This window comes from Microcaecilia unicolor, chromosome 6, assembly GCF_901765095.1.
Source record: "Microcaecilia unicolor chromosome 6, aMicUni1.1, whole genome shotgun sequence".
Lineage (NCBI taxonomy): Eukaryota > Metazoa > Chordata > Amphibia > Gymnophiona > Siphonopidae > Microcaecilia > Microcaecilia unicolor.
In genome coordinates, this window is record NC_044036.1 from 87,946,066 (window position 1) to 87,967,288 (window position 21,223).

At 40.7% G+C, this 21,223-nt stretch overlaps 1 protein-coding gene across 1 annotated transcript in view; it reads left to right on the forward strand.

The window, feature by feature from the left end:
- Window positions 1-21,223, forward strand: part of PAPPA2 (pappalysin 2) — a 440,672-nt gene that overhangs the window by 163,242 nt on the left and 256,207 nt on the right. The window contains 2 exon segments of the mRNA XM_030206931.1: window positions 7,774-8,067; window positions 9,233-9,425. Coding sequence (XP_030062791.1) covers window positions 7,774-8,067; window positions 9,233-9,425 — 487 coding nt within the window.

The following is a 21,223-nucleotide window of genomic DNA, read 5'->3' on the forward strand; positions in this document are numbered from 1 at the left end:
TATTTATTGAATATGTCTCAAAACATATAAAGAAAAGTAGAGCCCCGAATGATATTGCTGACAGAAGAAATAATTATAAAATCTGCTTTGGCCTCTTTCCAGAGGTAAAATGAAATTGAAGATTCCCAGCTAGAGAAAACAAAATCAATACTGAGAAGGAAAATAAAGATGATGTCAAGGAAAAAAGTACTGCAAATAAACTATGCCAGCAGAAAGGAGCTAAGTTAAAGAAGTTTGTCCGCAGGCCAGCAGTATGGCTTTGGCCATATTACTACAGCACATATGGTTCTACAGATGTTGGAAATAATGGAACTCCTGCATGGCTAAAATTCCAGATAGGACAGAGAGAGGGAAAAGTGGCCACAAGTTAAGCCTTGCTTAGGCTAGTTGACAGGGTTTAGCAATATCAATTGTATCTCATTATTGATACTCTCCAATGGGAAAAAGACTTAGGTCCTGTTACTAAGCTGAAGTAAGCACTAGTGCTTGCTTACTGAAGCTGAAAAAGGCTTACTGCTGGACGTACTGAGGTGTCTTGTGGTAATTTTGCAATGTACAAGCACCAATTGCATTCTAAAAAAACGTTATTTTTTCACTGAGGGGATATATTTGGGGACAGAAAGTGGGCATTTCTGCACTAATCAGTCAGCACAGCTACATTACCATGCACTAACTTATTAGCACAGGATTATCACGTGAGCCCTTACCACCTGTTGGTAAGTCTTAATGTGGTAAATTTTTAAAATGGCTGTTCACATGGCCAAGAATGCAAAACAAAGGTAAATTGGCCATTTTACTGCTACAATAAAAAAGGCCTTAGTATGAAAAAAGGCCTTAGTATGAAACATCTCTATCTGAAGTCAAAGAGGTGGAATGTAAATTATTGCAGAATGCTGATGTGGTTCACCGTAAGTTGGAGAACTTAGAAAATGGAGCTAGGTCACTGAATTTGAGATTATTAAACTTTCCTTTTCTTAAATATAGCTCCTCAAGGGACTTATTTCACAAATTTGTAAAAGAAGTTCTTCAATATCCTGAAAACGGGCTTCCCCCAATACAAAAACTTTATTATTTGCCATCTTCATTAGCTCGAGAAGCCAGATCAAAAGGCCAAGTGGGGGTGAATGTGATTTCTGATAGTTTGGATGTCTCAGCGCTTTTAGAGAGATCGCAAGATGAGGTGGACTTTCGGACCACCTTGTTGGTCTCCTTTGTATTTTTTCAAGATAGAGGCTTTGATAAGACTTTATCTGAGACAATCGGTTCCAGTTCTTCTTTTGAGAGAAAAGATTCAGACATTTCCGGATGTTTCCAGACCGACACAGGAAAGAAGGAAAAGATTTCTGTCTATGAGACAGGAAGCCTTGATTTTGGGTGCTAAATTTCAGTTAAGGTTCCCATGTAAATGTGTTCTTCAGATAGATAATATGACGTTTCATTTTTTTGATCCTTTACAATTTCGATCTTTTTTGAATGCAAGAACTCCTAAAAATGACCTATAGAGACCTTTTGGACTTATAGAAAGTAATGATGCAGTTGTATGATCTTTTGTGTGCTATTTCCCTTATTTATCTTCGTTAGTTTCATCTTCCTCTTTTTAGGAATGGTGTATCAGTTCCCACCATATTGTGCCTATAAACATTTTTGCAGATGAGGGATTTCCCTTGAATATTTGTTTCTTTGTAAATTATGGCGTATTGCTTGACAAAGTGCGCTTTGGAATTATGTTAAATGTTTAATAAATAAAAACATATTTTTTAAAAAAGGCCTTAGGGTGCGGGAAAGACCCACGTAAGGGCACCTTAGGCCACTTTCTACCATGTCTTATTAAAAACACCCCTTAGGAAGCTCAGATTAAAATACTTTCTCCCTGATATTCCGCCGGTGGCAGGCAGTGTTTTGACTGCCTTCCACTGGCATTGAAAAACCCAGATATTCAATGCTGGGCTGTTTCCAGTGACCGGCTTTGAATCTCTGGGTTTTTCAACACTGGCTGGCATGACTGGTGTAAATAGAGGCGCGTAGTTTTAGGCACTGGGATATCAAATATGCGTATTCTATATACCGTGCCTAAATCTAGACACCACTTATGGAATACGCTTAGTTGGAAAAGTTTACCGCATAGATTGTTTAGGCACCATATATAGAATCTAGCCCCAAGCCTAGCCAGTTAAGTTCTGAATAGCGGGACTTAACCAGTCATGCCCCAGAATGCCCCCAACATTGCCAGCTTTTTTTTCCAGTGCTAACTGGTCATTTTCAGTAGCAATAATTAGTTAAATATTGCTGAAAATGACCAGTTATCCACCAAGAAGCGAGTTAACCAGATGGTTCACTCTCTTTGAATATCAGCCGGTTCTTGCTTTGAATACTTTTATGTATACTCTTAAAAATGTTAAATTCATATTACATTTTTCTATTAGTATATAAAAATATTAAGTCATTATTGATGTAATTGATAAAGAACATTAACAGCATCTGTTAATAATAGATGATCAATCAAAATCACTGTGAAAAAAAATAGAATGGCTTAATTCAGTGCAGGTTTACAGTTATAAAGGTAGATGAAATAGGTGGCGAACTTTTTTCTTTAGTACGGGATGGGCAAGCTTGATCCTTGAAGGCTACAATCCAATCGGGTTTTTAGGATTTCCCCAATGAATATGCATTAACAATTAAGTAACTACTTATTTATAAGTTTTTACTTTCTTTATTTATATCAACTGCAAACTAATAAAAACCTTTTCAACTTTTATGGTTCCTTATGGTTTTCTTGCATCCATCCATTCACTTACTCTCACACTTCTACTACACCCTCTCTTCTCATTCAACCTCTCTTCTCATCCACTTGATCCTTGGGGACCGTATAATACAAAGGTTCCAGCTGTCCCGTTTGTTCCAAGGAATATCAATACAACTTATCTCTAATATATCCTCCTGTTGCTTCTAATTGTTTTTAAAGTTCTTAATTCTATGTCAGTCCATTCAAAATCGAGGTGCACTATGCCCTCAAATATGTTGTACTTCCATCAAACTTATTACAAGGATCTTCTGAATCGAATGTTCCTACAGTATTTAAAAGTTGCTGAATGTATTCCTTCCGTCCCAGTATCGTACTTCACCCTCGGTATCTCAATGTAGCTGTCTCTTGTTGTCATTCAAATCATCAACTTGACTTCCATTGGTATACATTGATGAACAGCACCTTTAAGGCTCTCGTTACTCAGGAGATTAGCATACAGATAATCAGAATATAGAAAATCACTATGAAGACTAAGAACTCTTGATCCCAAATCTTCTTTAATGCAAATTCTAACAAAGGGAAATAACTTACAGTTAGATGTGCTAGACAAGAGTCTCTGCCTTGCAGAACTGGGAGTCTGTTCCAGCTCACCCTGTATACCAGGGGAGCCAGGAGTAAATGCTGTGAATACTTTTAAACTGGTAAAATCCTGGTTATTTACAGTAGCTTGAAAGGGGAGTATGCAACAGGTACAGCAAAGTTAGCTTCCGGTTCTTAGAAACCCATGCTGTAGACACATTCTACACTCCAAAATAGAAAGAAAAGGGGCAGGCTACAGCCCACATACAGAGGGCCAAGACCCAGCCAATAGGAAAAGTCCCACAAGACACAGGGAACAGGATCAGGGACAGGTTCTCAGGAAGAGCCTATCACAAGGTAACTACAATTACATCACTTTGTAGTCCTATCCTATATAAAGAGCACAGGACACATATAAACAACTAGCACCCTCAATATGGGAGCAGAACACGCGTAATTCTTTGGAATGCCCCTGATCCTCCTATGCCACTCCCATAGCCATGCCCCTTTTTGGACTGTTGGCGAGAGGATTTGCACGTGGATCCTTATAGATTCCTTATAGAATCTCATGTAGCCAGATCCACGCGTAAATCCAAATTAGAACCAATTAACATTAATAATTGATTGTTAGCTCGTTAACTAATTAATTTGCATGGGGATCTCAGGATCACTTGCAATTTTAGGCACCATTTACAGAATCTGTGGGGATAGATTCCCATTTTACATAAAACATAGAGATTGGGATTGAGATGTCCAAGTCAGGACATTCTCGTGACGTGTCATTAAGTGTATCTGTTCTATTGGCAATTGTGTCAGGTAGTCAGTGATGTGCTGGAGCTGGCTTACACTGGCTCGCAAGAGCCGGTTATTAAATTTTTTTGCATTTTGCGAGCCGGTTGTTCTGGCAGGGTGAGCCGGTTTGCCTCTTCTCCCCCCCGAACTGCAGGGTCCCACTCCCAGCACATACCTGAAGGCAGTCACCCTGGTGGTCCAGTGGATTCTTTGGAGCAGGAAATATCCTCAGTCTTTCCTGCCTGCTGCTGGATCGCTCTTTAAAAATGGCTGCCAAGACTTCCAGTGGCAGCTTGTTAATTAGTCTTTATTTTATTTTTTTTGTTACATTTGTACCCTGCGCTTTCCCACTCATGGCAAGCTCAATGCGGCAGGCAATGGAGGGTTAAGTGACTTGCCCAGAGTCACAAGGAGCTGCCTGTGCTGGGAATTGAACTCACTTCCTCAGTTCCCCAGGACCAAAGTCCACCACCCTAACCACTAGGCCACTCCTCCACTCAAGGGGTGTGGAGGAGTGGCCTCCCCCAAGGGAGTAAAACAAGGAGCCCAGAGTCACAAGGAGCTGCCTGTGCTGGGAATTGAACTCACTTCCTCAGTTCCCCAGGACCAAAGTCCACCACCCTAACCACTAGGCCACTCCTCCACTCAAGGGGTGTGGAGGAGTGGCCTCCCCCAAGGGAGTAAAACAAGGAGCCCAGAGTCACAAGGAGCTGCCTGTGCTGGGAATTGAACTCACTTCCTCAGTTCCCCAGGACCAAAGTCCACCACCCTAACCACTAGGCCACTCCTCCACTCAAGGGGTGTAGAGGAGTGGCCTCCCCCAAGGGAGTAAAAACAATCAAACTCTTTATTTTTCTAAGTATAATAAGCAATTGCTTCTGGGAGAACAGCTGCTGCACAGAGGTGCTAACTGTCTGACTCTCCAGTGAAATACTTCCGTACAGTCACATATATATGTTCATTAAAGTAGTAAGACACACAAATAGGTAATATGACAATAATCACACTAATTGGAAATGATAATATTGTGGTTAATACCTATTGGATATATGATAATAATGTGGTTAGTACTTACTGTAAATGCTGCTAATAGAATTAGCTATTCTCGGAAAACCTTATCATGCCTTGTCATTTTCCTAAGGAACTACTTTGTTCCCTATCTTATTTATTTATTTGTTACATTTGTACCCCGCATTTTCCCACCTATTTGCAGGCTCAATGTGGCTTACATAGTGCCGGAGAGTTGTTGCAGACTCCGGAGTAAACAAATACAAGGTTTTGTTGTGGTAAGATAAGATTCATGTGGTAGGCCCACATAAAGGAATCGTACAACGGAATAGTTGTTTCATGACCATTACGAACTTTAGTGTTGTTGTGTCGCAGAGATCAGGCATTTATGTTGGATCGGAAGGGTATGCCTTTTTAAACTTTTGAACTCTTTGTTCTTCTTATCTTGCAAAACTTGTTTGCACCCTCGCCCCTTCCTCATTCTTGTTTGCACAAAGGGTGTCTCAACAGATCAGCAACATCAGCAACATGTTGTCATGAGCTTATGAATCACCCAGAAGGCAAACAAGAGTCACACAGACTTTGACCTGTCAGCATCTGTTTCAGGCCTTAACCATGGTTTATAGCTGTGCCCATAATCTACAAGCCTCGTGAGATTTCTGCTGAAGTCTTGGGGGCCACCCTTGTAAGTCTCGGCAGCCATTTTAAGAAAGGAGCGATGTGATCATATTTGTCTGCTGCACAAATAGTTTTTGCCACGGCATTCTGTACTTGTTGTAAGTTAGACTTCAGCAGCTTTGTGCAACCAATATAGAGTTACAGTAGTCCAGTTTTGAAAATATCAAAACCTGAACCAACAATCTAAAAACAGACAGATTAAAACATTTCCAAATAATTTTTAATTTCTTTAGTAACAGAAAAAAATTTCTTACTACCTTCTTGAGAAACCTGGGTACCTAACGAGAGTTGACTATCCACCTCAATTCCCAGAATTCTAGAAGAAACATCCAGTTTCATCTTAAAATTATTAACTTATAGCATCATATCATTCAAATAACAGTGGACATACTTTACTTTCTCTTTATTAAGCTTCAATTTAAATGCAGAAACCCATAAATCAACTAAATCTAAACAACCACAAAGAACAGATTCATGCCCTGCAGGCAATACCATAGCAACATTATCTGCATATATAAAAGATTGGATCTTTGAGTTCTCTAGACTTATGGCTAATGGTTGTATCAAGATATTAAACAGTGTAGGAAACAATGGGGAGACCTGGGGTACCCAATAAGTAGTTCTCTAGGGCTCTGACATTTCTTCCCTATATGATCTATCTAGAAAACCTTTGATGTAATACAAGACAAGACCTGAGATACAGAAAAAGTCCAATATAACGAAAGAGTATGATCTACCAAATCAAAGACACTTCTTAAATCAAACTGCACTATAAGGGAACTGTGTCCCGGGGATATTGTTTTATTTGATGTATATGATTGTGTCTACTTTTTGTACTCTGCTCAGAATATAACTTTGCCCACCACTTAACCATAGACAATTTTCTACAACAGATATCAACCTTTATCATGGGAAGAACAATAAATAAGATCTTTAACCTTTCTGATAGGAAACTAAATAAAAAATAGATTTTTGTATTGGACAAAGGCTTATCATTTATCCCCACACCCCATTACAATGCTTTTAATACTAGAGTTTATTTGAACTGTTTCATTTCACCCGTAAACTAAAAAGGCGGTAAATACATCCTAATAAATAAATAAATAAATAATTAAAAAAAAATTTTGATTACTTTTGTAAACAGATAACTAATTCTACTACCTTTTGGTTGTAAGATGTGACAACAGATAGATCCCTCTGGGCAATCCAAATCAACTTATTGTTGCATATGGAAGTATGATCATGAAAGATTTAATTAACTTAGGGCCTCTTTTGCTATACCTCGCTAATGATTACCACGTGGTAAATGCTATACAACCCATTCAAAATGAATCGCTAGTGCAGTTTAGTAAAAGAGGCCCTTAGAGGACAACTATGAGAATAAAAGAATTTGGGGTAATTTTATGAAAAAAGGAATTTTATTTGAGAACATCTCTCCAGGATCTGCTCTTTTCACACACCTATATTGTTTACGGATCAGATAGGCCTCTCTTGTTTTGCTGATAACTCCCAAGCTATTATAGATAAGTTTTCAAAACTCTATTGAATCCTATACAAATGAACCTTTTGGAGTTTAAGGGTATGTATTTTTAATATTGATTCAGAAAAAAATGAAAATAAAAAAAGGTGAAAGTTTAAGGAGTTAATATACTGCTTTCTATTTTGGAAATGTCTAGAAAAATATGCATAGTTATTGGACTGATGATAATTATCAGTGAATACTACTCATGGAGGAAGTTGATAACATGGGTTGGTACCTTCTGATAGTTTGCTAATAAATTAATTTTGAGTATATATTTTCTAGGATAGCTTTGTTGTGATTATTTGACTAAGTTTGGATTTATCTTGTGCCTATTGGTGGGCTCTAGTAAAACGAAGCCATAAATAAAAATACCACAGAGGAGACATCATGATGTTGCAGAGATAGTACTACAAGACATTTATCTCCAAATATCTTTTCTTATTTATTTTAGGTGGAGTGGTGTTGAATCCATCCTATTATGGCATGCCTGGCCACACCAATACTATGATCCATGAGGTAGGACATGCACTGGGACTCTACCATGTCTTCAAAGGGGTGAGTGAAAGGGAGTCCTGTGATGACCCCTGCAGGGAGACGATACCATCCATGGAGACTGGGGACCTCTGCGCTGACACAGCACCCACTCCGAAAAGTAAAGTGTGCAGGGATCCGGAGCCTACCAATGACACATGTGGCCAGATCCATTTCTCTGGAACCCCATTCAACAACTACATGAGTTATACGGGTAAAAGCAAGGAATTGTTATTGTATTATACAAGTGATATTTAGCATGTTCAAATGTTTCCTTTTATTATTCTTCAGTAAAACTGTGATATAGAACTAATTGAATGTAAACAGACAAGTTCTGACCTTCCAGATTAAGTTTTTTTGTTGTTGTTACATTTGTGTCCTGCACTTTCCCACTCATGGCAGGCTCAATGTGGCTTACATGGGGCAATAGAGGGTTAAGTGACTTGCCCAGAGTCACAAAGAGCTGCCCATGCCTGAAGTGGGAATCGAACTCAGTTCCTCAGGACACAAGTCCACCACCCTAACCACTAGGCCACTTCTCTGAGTTACTTTAATAAACTTGATCTTAACCTTAAACTAGAAAATTAATTTAACCAGCGGTTTGACAGTTGTTTAGCTTGACTCAGTCCATTCTTGAGTAGTAGGATCTGCTATACATGTTTGTGATTTGTGGACCACATGGTCGGAGACTGAGCTGGGACTTGCTGTATTCTTGTCATATAGTAGAGATGTGGCTGGAACAAATCAATTCATTTTTAGACTTTTTCTCCAATTTCTTGAACATTTTTTCACTTCATTTCAGAAATTAAGCATAATAAAAAAATTAACACACACTAGAACTTTTTAATGCATATTAACTTATATAGTAAATTGATTTGGGGGGAATTCATTAAGCATCATTAGGGTCTTTGCACAGGTATTAGGGCCTTAATGCATGTTAAGACCCTACAACCCCCACAAAAGCTCCAAAGCCCATGGAAACCCTTCCCACGCAGAAAAATTAAAAACATTTTCCAGCGCAGGATTAGCATGCAGTATGTAGAACACTACCATGGACTGCCTTAGTGTGTCCCACAGTAGTGGTCTTTAAGCGTGTGGTAGGCCCACATTAGGCCTACTGCACCTTAGTAACAGGGTCCCTTTGTGAATAGTGCATACTCTTTCAAAAGAGTGAATGCTCTTTCTGAACAGCGCACACTAGTGATGGCAAACTAAAAAAAAAAAACTAGATTTCATGGGTTTTTTTCTGTTCATTTTTGTTTCAAACAAATTCACATCTCTAGTATAAAACTGTGGACCAGGAGCTATGAGTTAGTACACAGCCAGAGCTATGACCCTATATAATATGTTACATTCATCTTTGTCTCTCCCTCTTTCAGATGATGACTGCACAAACAGTTTCACTCCAAACCAAGTGTCAAGAATGCACTGCTACTTGGATCTTGCCTACCAGAGATGGAACCTGAATCGAAAACCTGCGCCTATTCCTATGCCACCAATGATCCTTGAACAGAATCTGCATTCCATCACCATTCATTGGCTGCCTCCAATTAGCGGGGTTATGTATGAAAGGTAGGCTGGTGTAGGGCCTCCATGTACAGCTATTGGCATTCTATAGATTCAAAAGAAAGAGGCAGAATGATATGGTGAATGTTAGTGACTTTTCAGAGTGGAGAAGTGGCCTAGTGGTTAGTGCAGTGGACTTTGATCCTGGGGAACTGAGTTCAATTCCCACTGCAACTCCTTGTGACTCTGGGCAAGTCACTTAACCCTCCATTGCCCCTGGTACAAAATAAGTACCTGAATATATGTAAACCACTTTGAATGTAGTTGCAAAAACCTCAGAAAGGCTGTATATCAAGTCCCATTTCCCTTTAATCACTGGTATAATACTATCTCACTGAAGGGGTCTTTTACTAAGCGATGGCAATTAAAATTCAATGCAAAGTGATGCACTTAGGGAGTAAAAATCCAAGAGAGGCGTATGTGTTAGGCGGTGAGAGTCTGCTAGGTACGGATGGGGAGAGGGATCTTGGGGTGATAGTATCTGAGGATCTGAAGGCGATGAAACAGTGTGACAAGGCGGTGGCCGTAGCTAGAAGGTTACTAGGCTGTATAGAAAGAGGTGTGACCAGCAGAAGAAAAGAGGTGTTGATGCCCCTGTACAAGTCGTTGGTGAGGCCCCACCTGGAGTATTGTGTTCAGTTTTGGAGGCCGTATCTTACTAAGGATGTAAAAAGAATTGAAGCGGTGCAAAGAAAAGCTACGAGGATGGTATAGGATTTGCGTTACAAGAAGTATGAGGAGAGACTTGCGGACCTGAACATGTATACCCTGGAGGAAAGGAGGAACAGGGGTGATATGATACAGACGTTCAAATATTTGAAAGGTATTAATCCGCAAACGAACCTTTTCCGGAGATGGGAAGGCGGTAGAACGAGAGGACATGAAATGAGATTGAAGGGGGGCAGACTCAAGAAGAATGTCAGGAAGTATTTTTTCACGGAGAGGGTGGTGGATGCTTGGAATGCCCTCCCGCGGGAGGTGGTGGAGATGAAAACGGTAACGGAATTCAAACATGCGTGGGATAAACATAAAGGAATCCTGTGCAGAAGAAAGGGATCCTCAGGAGCTTAGCCTAGAATGGGTGGCAGTGCTGGTGGTTGGGAGGCGGGGCTAGTGTGGGCAGACATATACGGTCTATGCTGGGGCTGGTGGTTGGGAGGCGGGACTAGTGCTGGGCAGACTTATACGGTCTGTGCCGGGGCTGGTGGTTGGGCGGCGGGGATAGTGCTGGGCAGACTTATACGGTTTGTGCCAGAGCCGGTGGTGGGTGGCAGGGATAGTGCTGGGCAGACTTATATGGTCTGTGCCAGAGCTGATGGTTGGGAGGCGGGGTTGGTGGTTGGGAGGCGGGGATAGTGCTGGGCAGACTTATACGGTCTGTGCCAGAGCCGGTGGTGGGTGGCAGGGATAGTGCTGGGCAGACTTATACGGTCTGTGCCAGAGCTGGTGGTTGGGAGGCGGGGTTGGTGGTTGGGAGGCGGGGATAGGGCTGGCCAGACTTATACGGTCTGTGGACTGAAGAGGACAGTACAAATTTTAAAAAAGTAGCACATATGAATTTATCTTCTTGGGCAGACTGGATGGACTGTGCAGGTCTTTTTCTGCCGTCATCTACTATGTTACTATGTAACTATGATGGTAGGCCCAACGCAGGCTTACTGCTCACTATTCCAAAACTACCGCCAGGCTACTGCAGCAGTCTGGTGGTAGCTCCCACCCCCAGTGTGCACTATTTCCAGCACTACAAAAATGTTAGTGACCACTGGAGGAGTAAGGGGAGGTCATCCCTGATTCCCTCCAGTGGTCATTTGGGGCATCTTTTTGTGCCTTATTCGTAAGAAAAACAGGTGTAGCTCAAAACATCCAAGTTCTACTGCTGGACGTTTTTGCTTTGTTCTATTATGGTTCAAAGACATCCAAGTCTTAGGAACGCCCAAGTCCCGCCTTGAACCCCCCCCCCCCCCCAATACACCCCCTTGAGATTTGGACGTCCTTCCAATGGACTTCTGAGAAAGACGTGCAAAATGTGGTTTCGATTATACCGATTTGGACACTTCTGTGAGATGGATGTTGAAATGCCGATTTATGTCCATCTGTTTTGAAAATTAGCCTGATTATATATCCTAACCGTATAACATTTTTAAAAATACTCAAAAATAGTTTTTTTGTGGCCCATCAGAAGGTGTGCTTAAATTCCTCCTTTATGAAGCAACAGCCATGCTTCCGTATAGATGCAATTTTTTACTAATAAATCTCTACTTTAAAATTCTTGAGAAATATTTTGAAATGGCCTTATTTGTAACATCGGTCATTGCATTCTCATTTCCCAAAACCTAGGATACTTATCTTAGTTGATCAACATAAATGCTGTTCAGCTAAGATAAGTACCGTGAATTGAATGATCAATTATTTCTTACCTTACCATAAAACCAGCGCTCTTAGACTTATAGTTAGAGTCATTAGATATGGATTCCTGCTGACTTCTTTAGCAGTTGCTAATAGGCAACTCCTTCTAAAATAACAGTCATTATTAGATTCCTGCAGCATTTTGTGGCAGACCTCTGGATTTTCTACCCAAAGTGGTTTTCATTGGATAGAAAATGTAAGCACTCATTAGTGCAATTTCTTTCCTCTTCCTTGCTTAATTTCTTTGTTATTACCCTTAATTCAACCAAGATGGTTGCTTGTGTAAGGATCCTTTCAGGGTCCTCACTAGCCCAGAAAAGCTTGAAGAATGATCCAGAATTTGGCGGCTAAGATTTAATGCTTAAAACATGCAGGGTCATGCATTTGAGCTGCAAAAACCTGAGGGAATGGTATAGTTTAGTGTGTGAAGAACATTATTACAAGAAAATGGAGTGGGAATTTGATATGATCGTATGTGGCCAAACATGTAGAAAAAGTAAGGGTGAAAGCTAAAAGGATGCTTAGGTGATTAGGGAGAGGAATGGCCAGTAGGAAAAAGTAAGTGATAATGAGACCTTATTTAGAATATTGTACAATTCCGGAGACCGCACATTCAAAAAGATATAAACAGGATGGAGTTGGTCCAGAGGGCGACCACTAAAATTGTCAGTGGTGTTCATCATAAAGCGTATGGGGACAGACTTAAATATCTCAATATGTACACTTTGGAAAAAATTTTGGAGAGGTGAGATTTGATAGAAATCATTAAATACCTCCATTGCATCAATTGAAAGCAAGCTGTGGATGAAGGTGAAAGGGGACGACTCATGAATAACCTGAGAAAATACTTCTTCACAAAAAGGGTAATGAAGTCATGAAAAGGCTTCCCGGTAAAGGCAGTGGAGATGAAAATTGTATGAATTCAAGAAAGCTTGAGACAAGTACATTGGATCTCTAGGGGAGAAGAAGGGATGGCTGGTAGATGGCATGGATGAACAGACTGAATAGGCCATATGGTTTTATCTGCTTTCATTTTTCTATGTTTCTATAGTTTACAGAAAAATTTTAGTCTGTTGAGACACAACTAACAAAGACAGTTTAAAAACAACAAAGATACAGAAGGAATGGAGATGAACAGCACAACAATTATTATCCAAATGACTGTTAATAGCAGTAACACCTACTACTAATCAATATTGGAGCTATAGGTAGTCAAAACTATAAGCAATAATCTAGATCCAGACTCCTATATATAGTGTCGCGTCAAATGTATGTTGGTGTGTCTATTAGGGGAAAAGCCTCAATCCCGGCGTGCACTCCTTGTGTTGTGGAACAACGAAAGGGAGCACCGCCCGATCATCACTGGCTGAAAAACAATAGGGGTTTTTCAGCCAGTGATGATCGGGCGGTGCTCCCTTTCGTTGTTCCACAACACAAGGAGTGCACGCCGGGATTGAGGCTTTTCCCCTAATAGACACACCAACATACATTTGACGCGACACTATATATAGGAGTCTGGATCTAGATTATTGTTAATAGCAGTACACACAAGGGTAATAACTTGCAGTTTCCCTAAATACAAGTTTTTATCTAATAAAGCTCATCAAAACATTTCCCTATAGATTTAGTTACAATTTTTTGTTCAGGCTAAATTATATACTTGTTGGAGTAACCAGGTTTTCAGGCCAATCTTAAATCTAAGAAAATAAGAACATAAGTGCTGTCATACTGGGACAGACCGAAGGTCCATCAAGCCCAGTATCCTGTTTCCAACAATGGCCAATCCAGGTAACAAGTACCTGCATGATCCCTAAATAGTAAACGGTGGCGATCCTTGGTCGGCTACCATCCGGGGCGGATCGCCGCTGTGCACCCCCCCCCCCCCCCACCGGGTGCAGCGGCATCCATCCCCACTGGGCGGAGCATGACACCCCCCCCCCTGCGCATCAACACCCCCCCCCGGCGTATCACCCAAGCCCCCCTCCCCCGGGTGCATTCTTACCTGCTGGGAGCAGCCGCGCGGCTGTCAGTTCTGCTGGTTCCCTGCTCCCTCTGCCCCGGAACAGGAAGTAACCTGTTCCTGGGCAGAGGGAGCAGCGAACCAGTGGATCCGACAGCTGTGCGGCTGTTCTCTGCACCCCTCCAGCAGCGTGCACCCAGGGTGGACTGCCCCCACCGCCCTGCCCTCTGTACGCCACTGATAGTAAAACAGAATTTATTTTCCTTATCCTAGAAATAAGCAGTGGATTTTCCCAAGTCCATCTTAATAATGGTTTATGTACTTTTCTTTTAGGAAATTATTCAAACCTTTTTAAAATCCTGATAAGCTACCTGCTTTTACCACTTTCTCTCACAATTTTCTCTGTACCTTTACTCCGATTTTTTTTTTTAAATTACTACTTAGTAGCTTCATTGCATGCCCACTAGTCTTAGTTTTTTGGAAAGAGTAAACAAGCGATTCATGTCTACCCATTCCACTCCACTCCACTCAGTATTTTATAGATCTCTGTCATATCTCCCCCCTCAGCTATCAGTTCTCCAAGGTGAAGAGCCCTAGCCACTTTAGCCTTTCCTCATAGGGAAGTCGTCTCACCCCCTTTATCATTTTTGTCGCCCTTCACTGTACCTTTTCTAATTCCACTATATATTTTTTGAGATGTGGTAACCAGAATTGCACACAGTATTCGAGCTGCAGTCACACCATGGAGTGATATAAAGCCATTATAACATTCTCATTTTTCCATTCCTTTCCTAACAATTCTTAACATTCTATTTGGTTTCTTAGCCACCGCTACACACTGAGCAGAAGGTTTCAATGTATCTTCAATGATGAAACCTAGATCCTTTTCCTGGTCAGTGATTCCTAATGTGGAGCCTTGCATCACATATCTATAGTTTGGGTTCCTCTTTCCCACATGCATCACTTTGCACTTGCTCACATTAAACGTCACCTGCCATTTGGATGTCCAGTTTCCCGGTCTCATAAGGTCCTCTTGAAATTTAACAACTTTACCTCACTAGTTATTTCCACCTGTAGATCATGTAAGAACTGAGGGGTCTTTTTACAAAGGCACACTGAAAAATTGCCTGCGGTAGTGTAGATGCATGTTTGGGGTTTCGTGCAGAATCATTTTTCAACGCACCTGTAAAAAATGCCTTTTAAAAATTTTTGCCAAAAATGGATGTGCAGCAAAATGAAAATTGCCGCATGTCTATTTTGGCTCAGAGTCCTTACCGCCAGCCATTGATATAGTGGTAAAGTCTCAAGTGGTAACCAGGCAGGAATAACCTGCGCGTGCCAACTGCCACTTGGCGTGCGTCCAATACGTGTCTGAAAATAAAAATTATTTTTCAGCTGCGCATATCAGACACATGCCAAAAATGAAATTTCTGCAAGAGCCACGTGGTAGCAGTGGCGTTCCTAGGGGGGCGGTGGGTGCGGTCTGCCCTGGGTGCACGCCGCTGGGGGGGTGCCGCGCGCGCCTGTCCTCCGTTCGTTCCATGCTTCTTCTCTGCCCTGGAACAGGTTACTTCCTGTTCCGGGGCAGAGAAGAAGCATGGAACGAACGGAGGACAGGCACGTGCGGCACCCCCCACCCCAGCGGCATGCACCCAGGGGGGCGGTCTTTTGCGAGGGGTGTCCTTTTGCCGAGGGGGGGGGTCGCGCTGCATCCGGGGGGGCGCTGCACCCGGGGGGGCGGGGCACATCGTCGATCCGCCCCGGGTGTCAGGCCCCCTAGGAACACTACTACGTGGTAGCCGTGCAGTAACTCCATTTTGGCGTACATTAGGTGCTTGCAAATGCTTACGCGACTTAGTAAAAGGGCCCCTGAAACTCCAATTGGGTGCACTGTAAACGAATGACTTTTCTAGTCCTATACTACTACTACTACTCAACATTTCTAAAGTGTTACCAGACTGTACAGTCAAACACGAAGAGAGACAGTCCCTGCTCAAAAGAGCTTACAATCTAAAGGACATAACAACAGAGACAATCAAATTAGGACGGCATAGTACATCTGATTACACAATAGTTCATAGGGACAGACTAATAGATCTAAACAGCTAAAGACAGCTTGATCATGCACTTGTTCACATTCTCACCAGTGGATTGGCAACAAAGACCAAATTGGCCAGTTCCATCCCCTTCCACACCCCAACCCCTCCTTTGGCAGGTGTGATTCATATTCCTAGCCCTTTTTTTGAATATTTTTTAAATTTTCAAAGATCTACCCCACAACTTTTATCTTAATCGTAAATATAAGCTACCAACTTCCCGTATAATTTATATATACCATCTCTCCTAAGAGACTGCAGAACAGTTTACAATATAAAATTACCATAAAGAATACAATTTCATAAGAAAACATTCCTCAACCATTTATATATATAAACTAGATAATAGTTTCCAGATCTTGTCTTGGATCAATTTTATAAATCACTTGTGCTTTTCAAATTTGAATAAGTGCTGTTTATAATATCGACTGTCAAAATTTAAAAAGCCACTTCTACAGCAAGGAGCTTTCATATAGCATAACCAAAAATGCTTAGCGTTGATCAGAGCTTTTAAACAATCAATTATACAGGTGATAGCTTAACCTGACCTCAGTGGTAACTCATTTGAAATGAGTCACCACTGAGGTCAGGTCAAGCTATCACCTGTATAACTGATTGTTTAAAAGTTCTGATCAACACTGAGCATTTTTGTTATATAATATAGACTGTGGCATCAGTGATGATTTTAACTATGATTACTGGGAGGCCACACAGGCCTTACATCCTTTTCAATCAGGCTTTCATAAATGGTGCAGTACAAAGACATTACAGGCCAAGATGTTAGATGAAATCTTGAAGTATAGGAATGGTCACAAGAGTATTTTGGTGATCAGGTTGGATTTAACAGTAGCTTTTGATGTTCTCGATCAATCTACTCTAGTGACCAGATTAGAGGATACGGGTATATTAGGAGTTGCTTTGAACTGATTTTGCTTGTGTTTCTCGGCATACACTTTTCAAGTGGCTATTAATAAACTCTTACCGCGTGGCTATGTGATGGGGAGCCGTTACCACCACCCATTGAGGTGGCGATATGGGCTCCCACGTTAACCAGGTGATACCCAGGCAGCATGCAGCGATACCTGGTTACCACTGGGTTATTGCTGAGCAAGCCGTTTCCGGGGGTTTTCTTTTTCCCCTGGAAATAGTGCACGCTCAAGGCGGGACTATCGCCGGCAGCAGCGTTGGGCTGGCGGTAGTCCTGAACGATCGGTAAGCCCACGTTGGGCTTACCGCCGCTCTGTAAAAGGGTCCCTAACTTGCTAGTCACACACACACACATGGAGTGGTACCATAAGTATATAAGTAATGCCACACTGGGAAAAGACAAAGGGTCCATCGAGCCCAGCATCCTGTCCACGACAGCGGCCAATCCAGGCCAAGGGCACCTGGCAAGCTTCCCAAACGTACAAACATTCTATACATGTTATTCCTGGAATTGTGGATTTTTCCCAAGTCCATTTAGTAGCGGTTTACGGACTTGTCCTTTAGGAAACCGTCTAACCCCTTTTTAAACTCTGCCAAGCTAACCACCTTCACCACATTCTCCAGCTGCACATACTAAAGCAAGACATGTTTTCTGACCTCATACACAACTTTCTTAAATTAATCCCCTTTTCTTCTTATTCCTGTTACTCTATCTTACCTATCTATGTACTCCATCTTTGCTAATACCCTATGTTGTATATTAAAATGTTTTATTACGTATTGTGTTGACATCATAAGTAGTATACTGTGCCATATATTGTATTGTTATTTGCATATTTTACTGCTGTAATTGTCTATTGCTTATGTTTGACTTATTCTTGCTGAACATCTCCTTGAATGAATTCCTTCAAAAAGGCAGTAAAGAAATCCTAATAAATAAATAAATAAATAATGTGTACCGTTTGGAGACCAAGTAAGCACGTACATAGGTGCTGTTTTCTAAAGACACATAGGTAGAACCCCCCAAGGGAGAGAGAAACGTATTCAGTGACTGTAAATGTAACTGTGAAATATAGTATTAAAAATCACAAAAATGAGAAAAAAAGAGTTCTGGGAGGTTTAATGATGTATAGAGCCAATTAAATAAGCTGAATTGGCCGGCGTTTCTCACTGAAATTAAGCTCGGCTGGAATCATAAAGCCTACACTGAATCTTTGCATACTTTCTTTATAAGCATAAGCATTTGTCCTGTGTTTCTGTCCTAATTAGACTGTAAACTCAGTCAAGCAGGGACTGTCTCTTCATGTTCAAGTGTACAGCGCTGCGTACGTCTTGTAGCGCAATAGAAATGATAATTAGTAGTAGTACTTATTTGCAAAATCTAAATTAGATTACTTTTCAAATTTATTGTTTAACTCCTGAATGTCTGCTATATAAAGGCCAGTGGGTTTGATTTTTTTTTCATTAGTACTTTATAAAATACTAGCATAAGTGGCAGAAAATATTCCATGAATGAAGACATTGGCATTTACATTTGCTTGAGAGCAGGTGTAAATGTTCACATGTAAAGTTCATGCTTGATAGCGTAACCAAAATTATGTTGACTCCTATACCAAAATCTATTGGGATGGATCTTACAAGGGTAAAAAAATTATAGAACAGTTGCCAGTATTCCTTGCTCATTTTTAAAGCAAATGGACACCTCAAAATGACCCCAAAAAAGTCCATCTGCCCAAAATGCCCAAACTGTAATTTTTGAAAGGCAGAATTTGGATGTCCTACACTGCAGTTCATCCAAATAGCAAGGGGGCATATTATGGGCATGTGTAGGGCAGGACTAGGGAGGGCACAAATTTAGCACATCCAACACTCTCAGAGTGGAGGAGTGGCCTAGTGGTTAGAGCACCGGTCTTGACATCCAGAGGTGGCCAGTTCAAATCCCACTGCTGTTCCTTGTGATCTTGGGCAAGTCACTTAACCCTCCATTGCCTCAGGTACAAACTTAGATTGTGAGCCCTCCTGGGACAGAGAAATATCCAGAGTATCTGAATATAACTCACCTTGAGCTACTACTGAAAAAGGTGTGAGCAAAATGCAAATAAATAATCAGCAATAAATGGGAAGAAATGTCCAAGTCAAAATCCTAAATTAGACCTATTTCAGTCACGTCCAGGGTATAAAAGGTGCCTGAATTGAGTAGCTGACCCCTGGAGGAATTAAGGCATGACTTCTCCTTAATCTCCCAGTGCTTACTGTCATCCTGAAAGTGACACAGGAAAGGTATTATGGGCATTCTGAACAGCAAGCAGGTCTGAAGCATAGCCTAGTGATTGATGCAATGAACTGTAAATGAAGGGACCTAGGTTAAAATCCCCCTTCAGCTCTCTTTTTTTTAACCTTTAAATTGTGAGCCCTCCTGAAACTGAGATATGCCTACTGTATTTAAATGTTAGACAATGGCAAGCCTGAGGGGCAAAGCGCAATATAAGGAATGAAACTCCTTATATTTATTTATTTTTTGGGATTCACCCAAGGCAGTGTTTATTTGTTTTTGTTTTTTTTTGGGGGGGGGGGGTGCCGAGTTCTTGAAGCCTGGATTGGCCGCTGTTGGAGACAGGATGCTGGGCTTGATGGACCATTGGTCTTTTCCCAGTATGGCGGTGCTTATGTTCTTATGGCAGTGAGTTCTAGAGCTTAACTATTCTTTGAGTGAAAAATAGATTTTCTCCCTTTTGTTTAAAAAGTATTTCAATGTAATTTCATTGAGTATCATCTGGTCTATGTAGTTTTTAAAAGAGTGAAAAACTGATTCACTTCTACCCGTTCTACACCACTCAGGACTTTATAGACCTCAATCATATCTCCCCTCAGCCATCTCTTTTCCAAGCTGAAGACCCCTAACCTCTGTAGGCTTTCCTCATATGGGAGGAGTTCCATCCCCTTTATCATTTTGGTTGCTCTTCTTTGAACATTTTCTAATTACTCTATATCTTTTTTGAGATACGTCGACCAGAATTGAATGCAATACTCAAGGAGAGATCGCACCATAAAGCGACACAGAGGCATTATAATATTCTTGGTCTTATTTTGCATCCCTTTCCTAATAATTCCTAGCATCCTGTTTGCTTTTTTGACTGCACACTGGGAGAAGATTTCAGTGTATTGTCTACAATGGCACCCTGATCTTTTTCTCGAATGCTGAATCCTAAGGTAGACCCTACCATCAGATAACTATGATTCAGATTATTCTTCCCAATGTGCATCACTTTGCATTTCTCCACATTAAATTTCATCTGCCATTTGTATGTCTAGTCTTCCAGTTTCCTAAGGTCTTCCTGCAATTTTTCACAATTCGTATGTATTTTGACAACTTTGAATAGTTTTGTGTCATGTGCAAATTTAATCACCTCACGCGTCATTCTGTTACAGTTAAGTTTCTGCTTCTAGAAGAAAATTTCAGTTTAAAACTATGGGAAAAAGGGTTTTACACTATAGAAGCTAGTAAATGAAGCTTGCTTCTTTTTTAAAATAAAGACTTAAGTAAGCACTGCTGTGCCTTCTAGAGGCTATCTGTTAATGCTGTATGCTGTGGCTCAAGTTTTAAAACTGTGGGTGAAAGGGTATGGAGACTAGTTAGTAAAGTTTGCTTTTTTAAAATTCTAACTGTCTTTATCAATAAACCCACCTTACCTCTTTTAAACCCCAACTTTTAAATCCCCAAAGCACAGAGTACAAAAAGTATTCACTTACCCAGAGAAATGTCCTCCTCTCTCAGAGCTTCTCACATGTTTACAGATTTTAGATTAGATTATCCTTCTGTAAAAAATATTCAATCAAAATTACTGTTCGAGCAATCCTTTTCATATCACGGTGCTAAAATTTGGAATAGTTTACCTCATCAGAATAGGCAAATTACTTCTTATTATCCTTTTCAGAAAGTTTTTAAAGCGTATTTATTTTCCAGACAGAGGATAGCCATGTCTAGTCTCTTTTTCTGTTGAACGTGCTTATGTATTGCATGTCTATTATAATTCACCTCTAAGGTCGAGGATCTCTTATTATATAATCTGTCTTAAATCCAGTATGGAAAAAAGTGGCCTGTTAGACAGATAGTATAGTATAGTATAATATAGTATAGCATAGTTCACAAGTGCACATGTTGAAACATTTTTTAATCAACATACATCCTTGTGAACTCCACCCATGTACCACCCAGAAATACTTGCCAGCAAACTATATATCTTCTTGAAAAGTCACGTAGATTAAGACAGTCCCGACTTTATAAAGTCTTTTACGCACATATGTGGTCACATATATATATGAAAAAGATTTTATATAAAATTAAACCCTATGAGGGGAATTGTAGAATGAGGTACCTGTTTAGGTGCTTATGTTGAGCTTATTTTATACCTGAC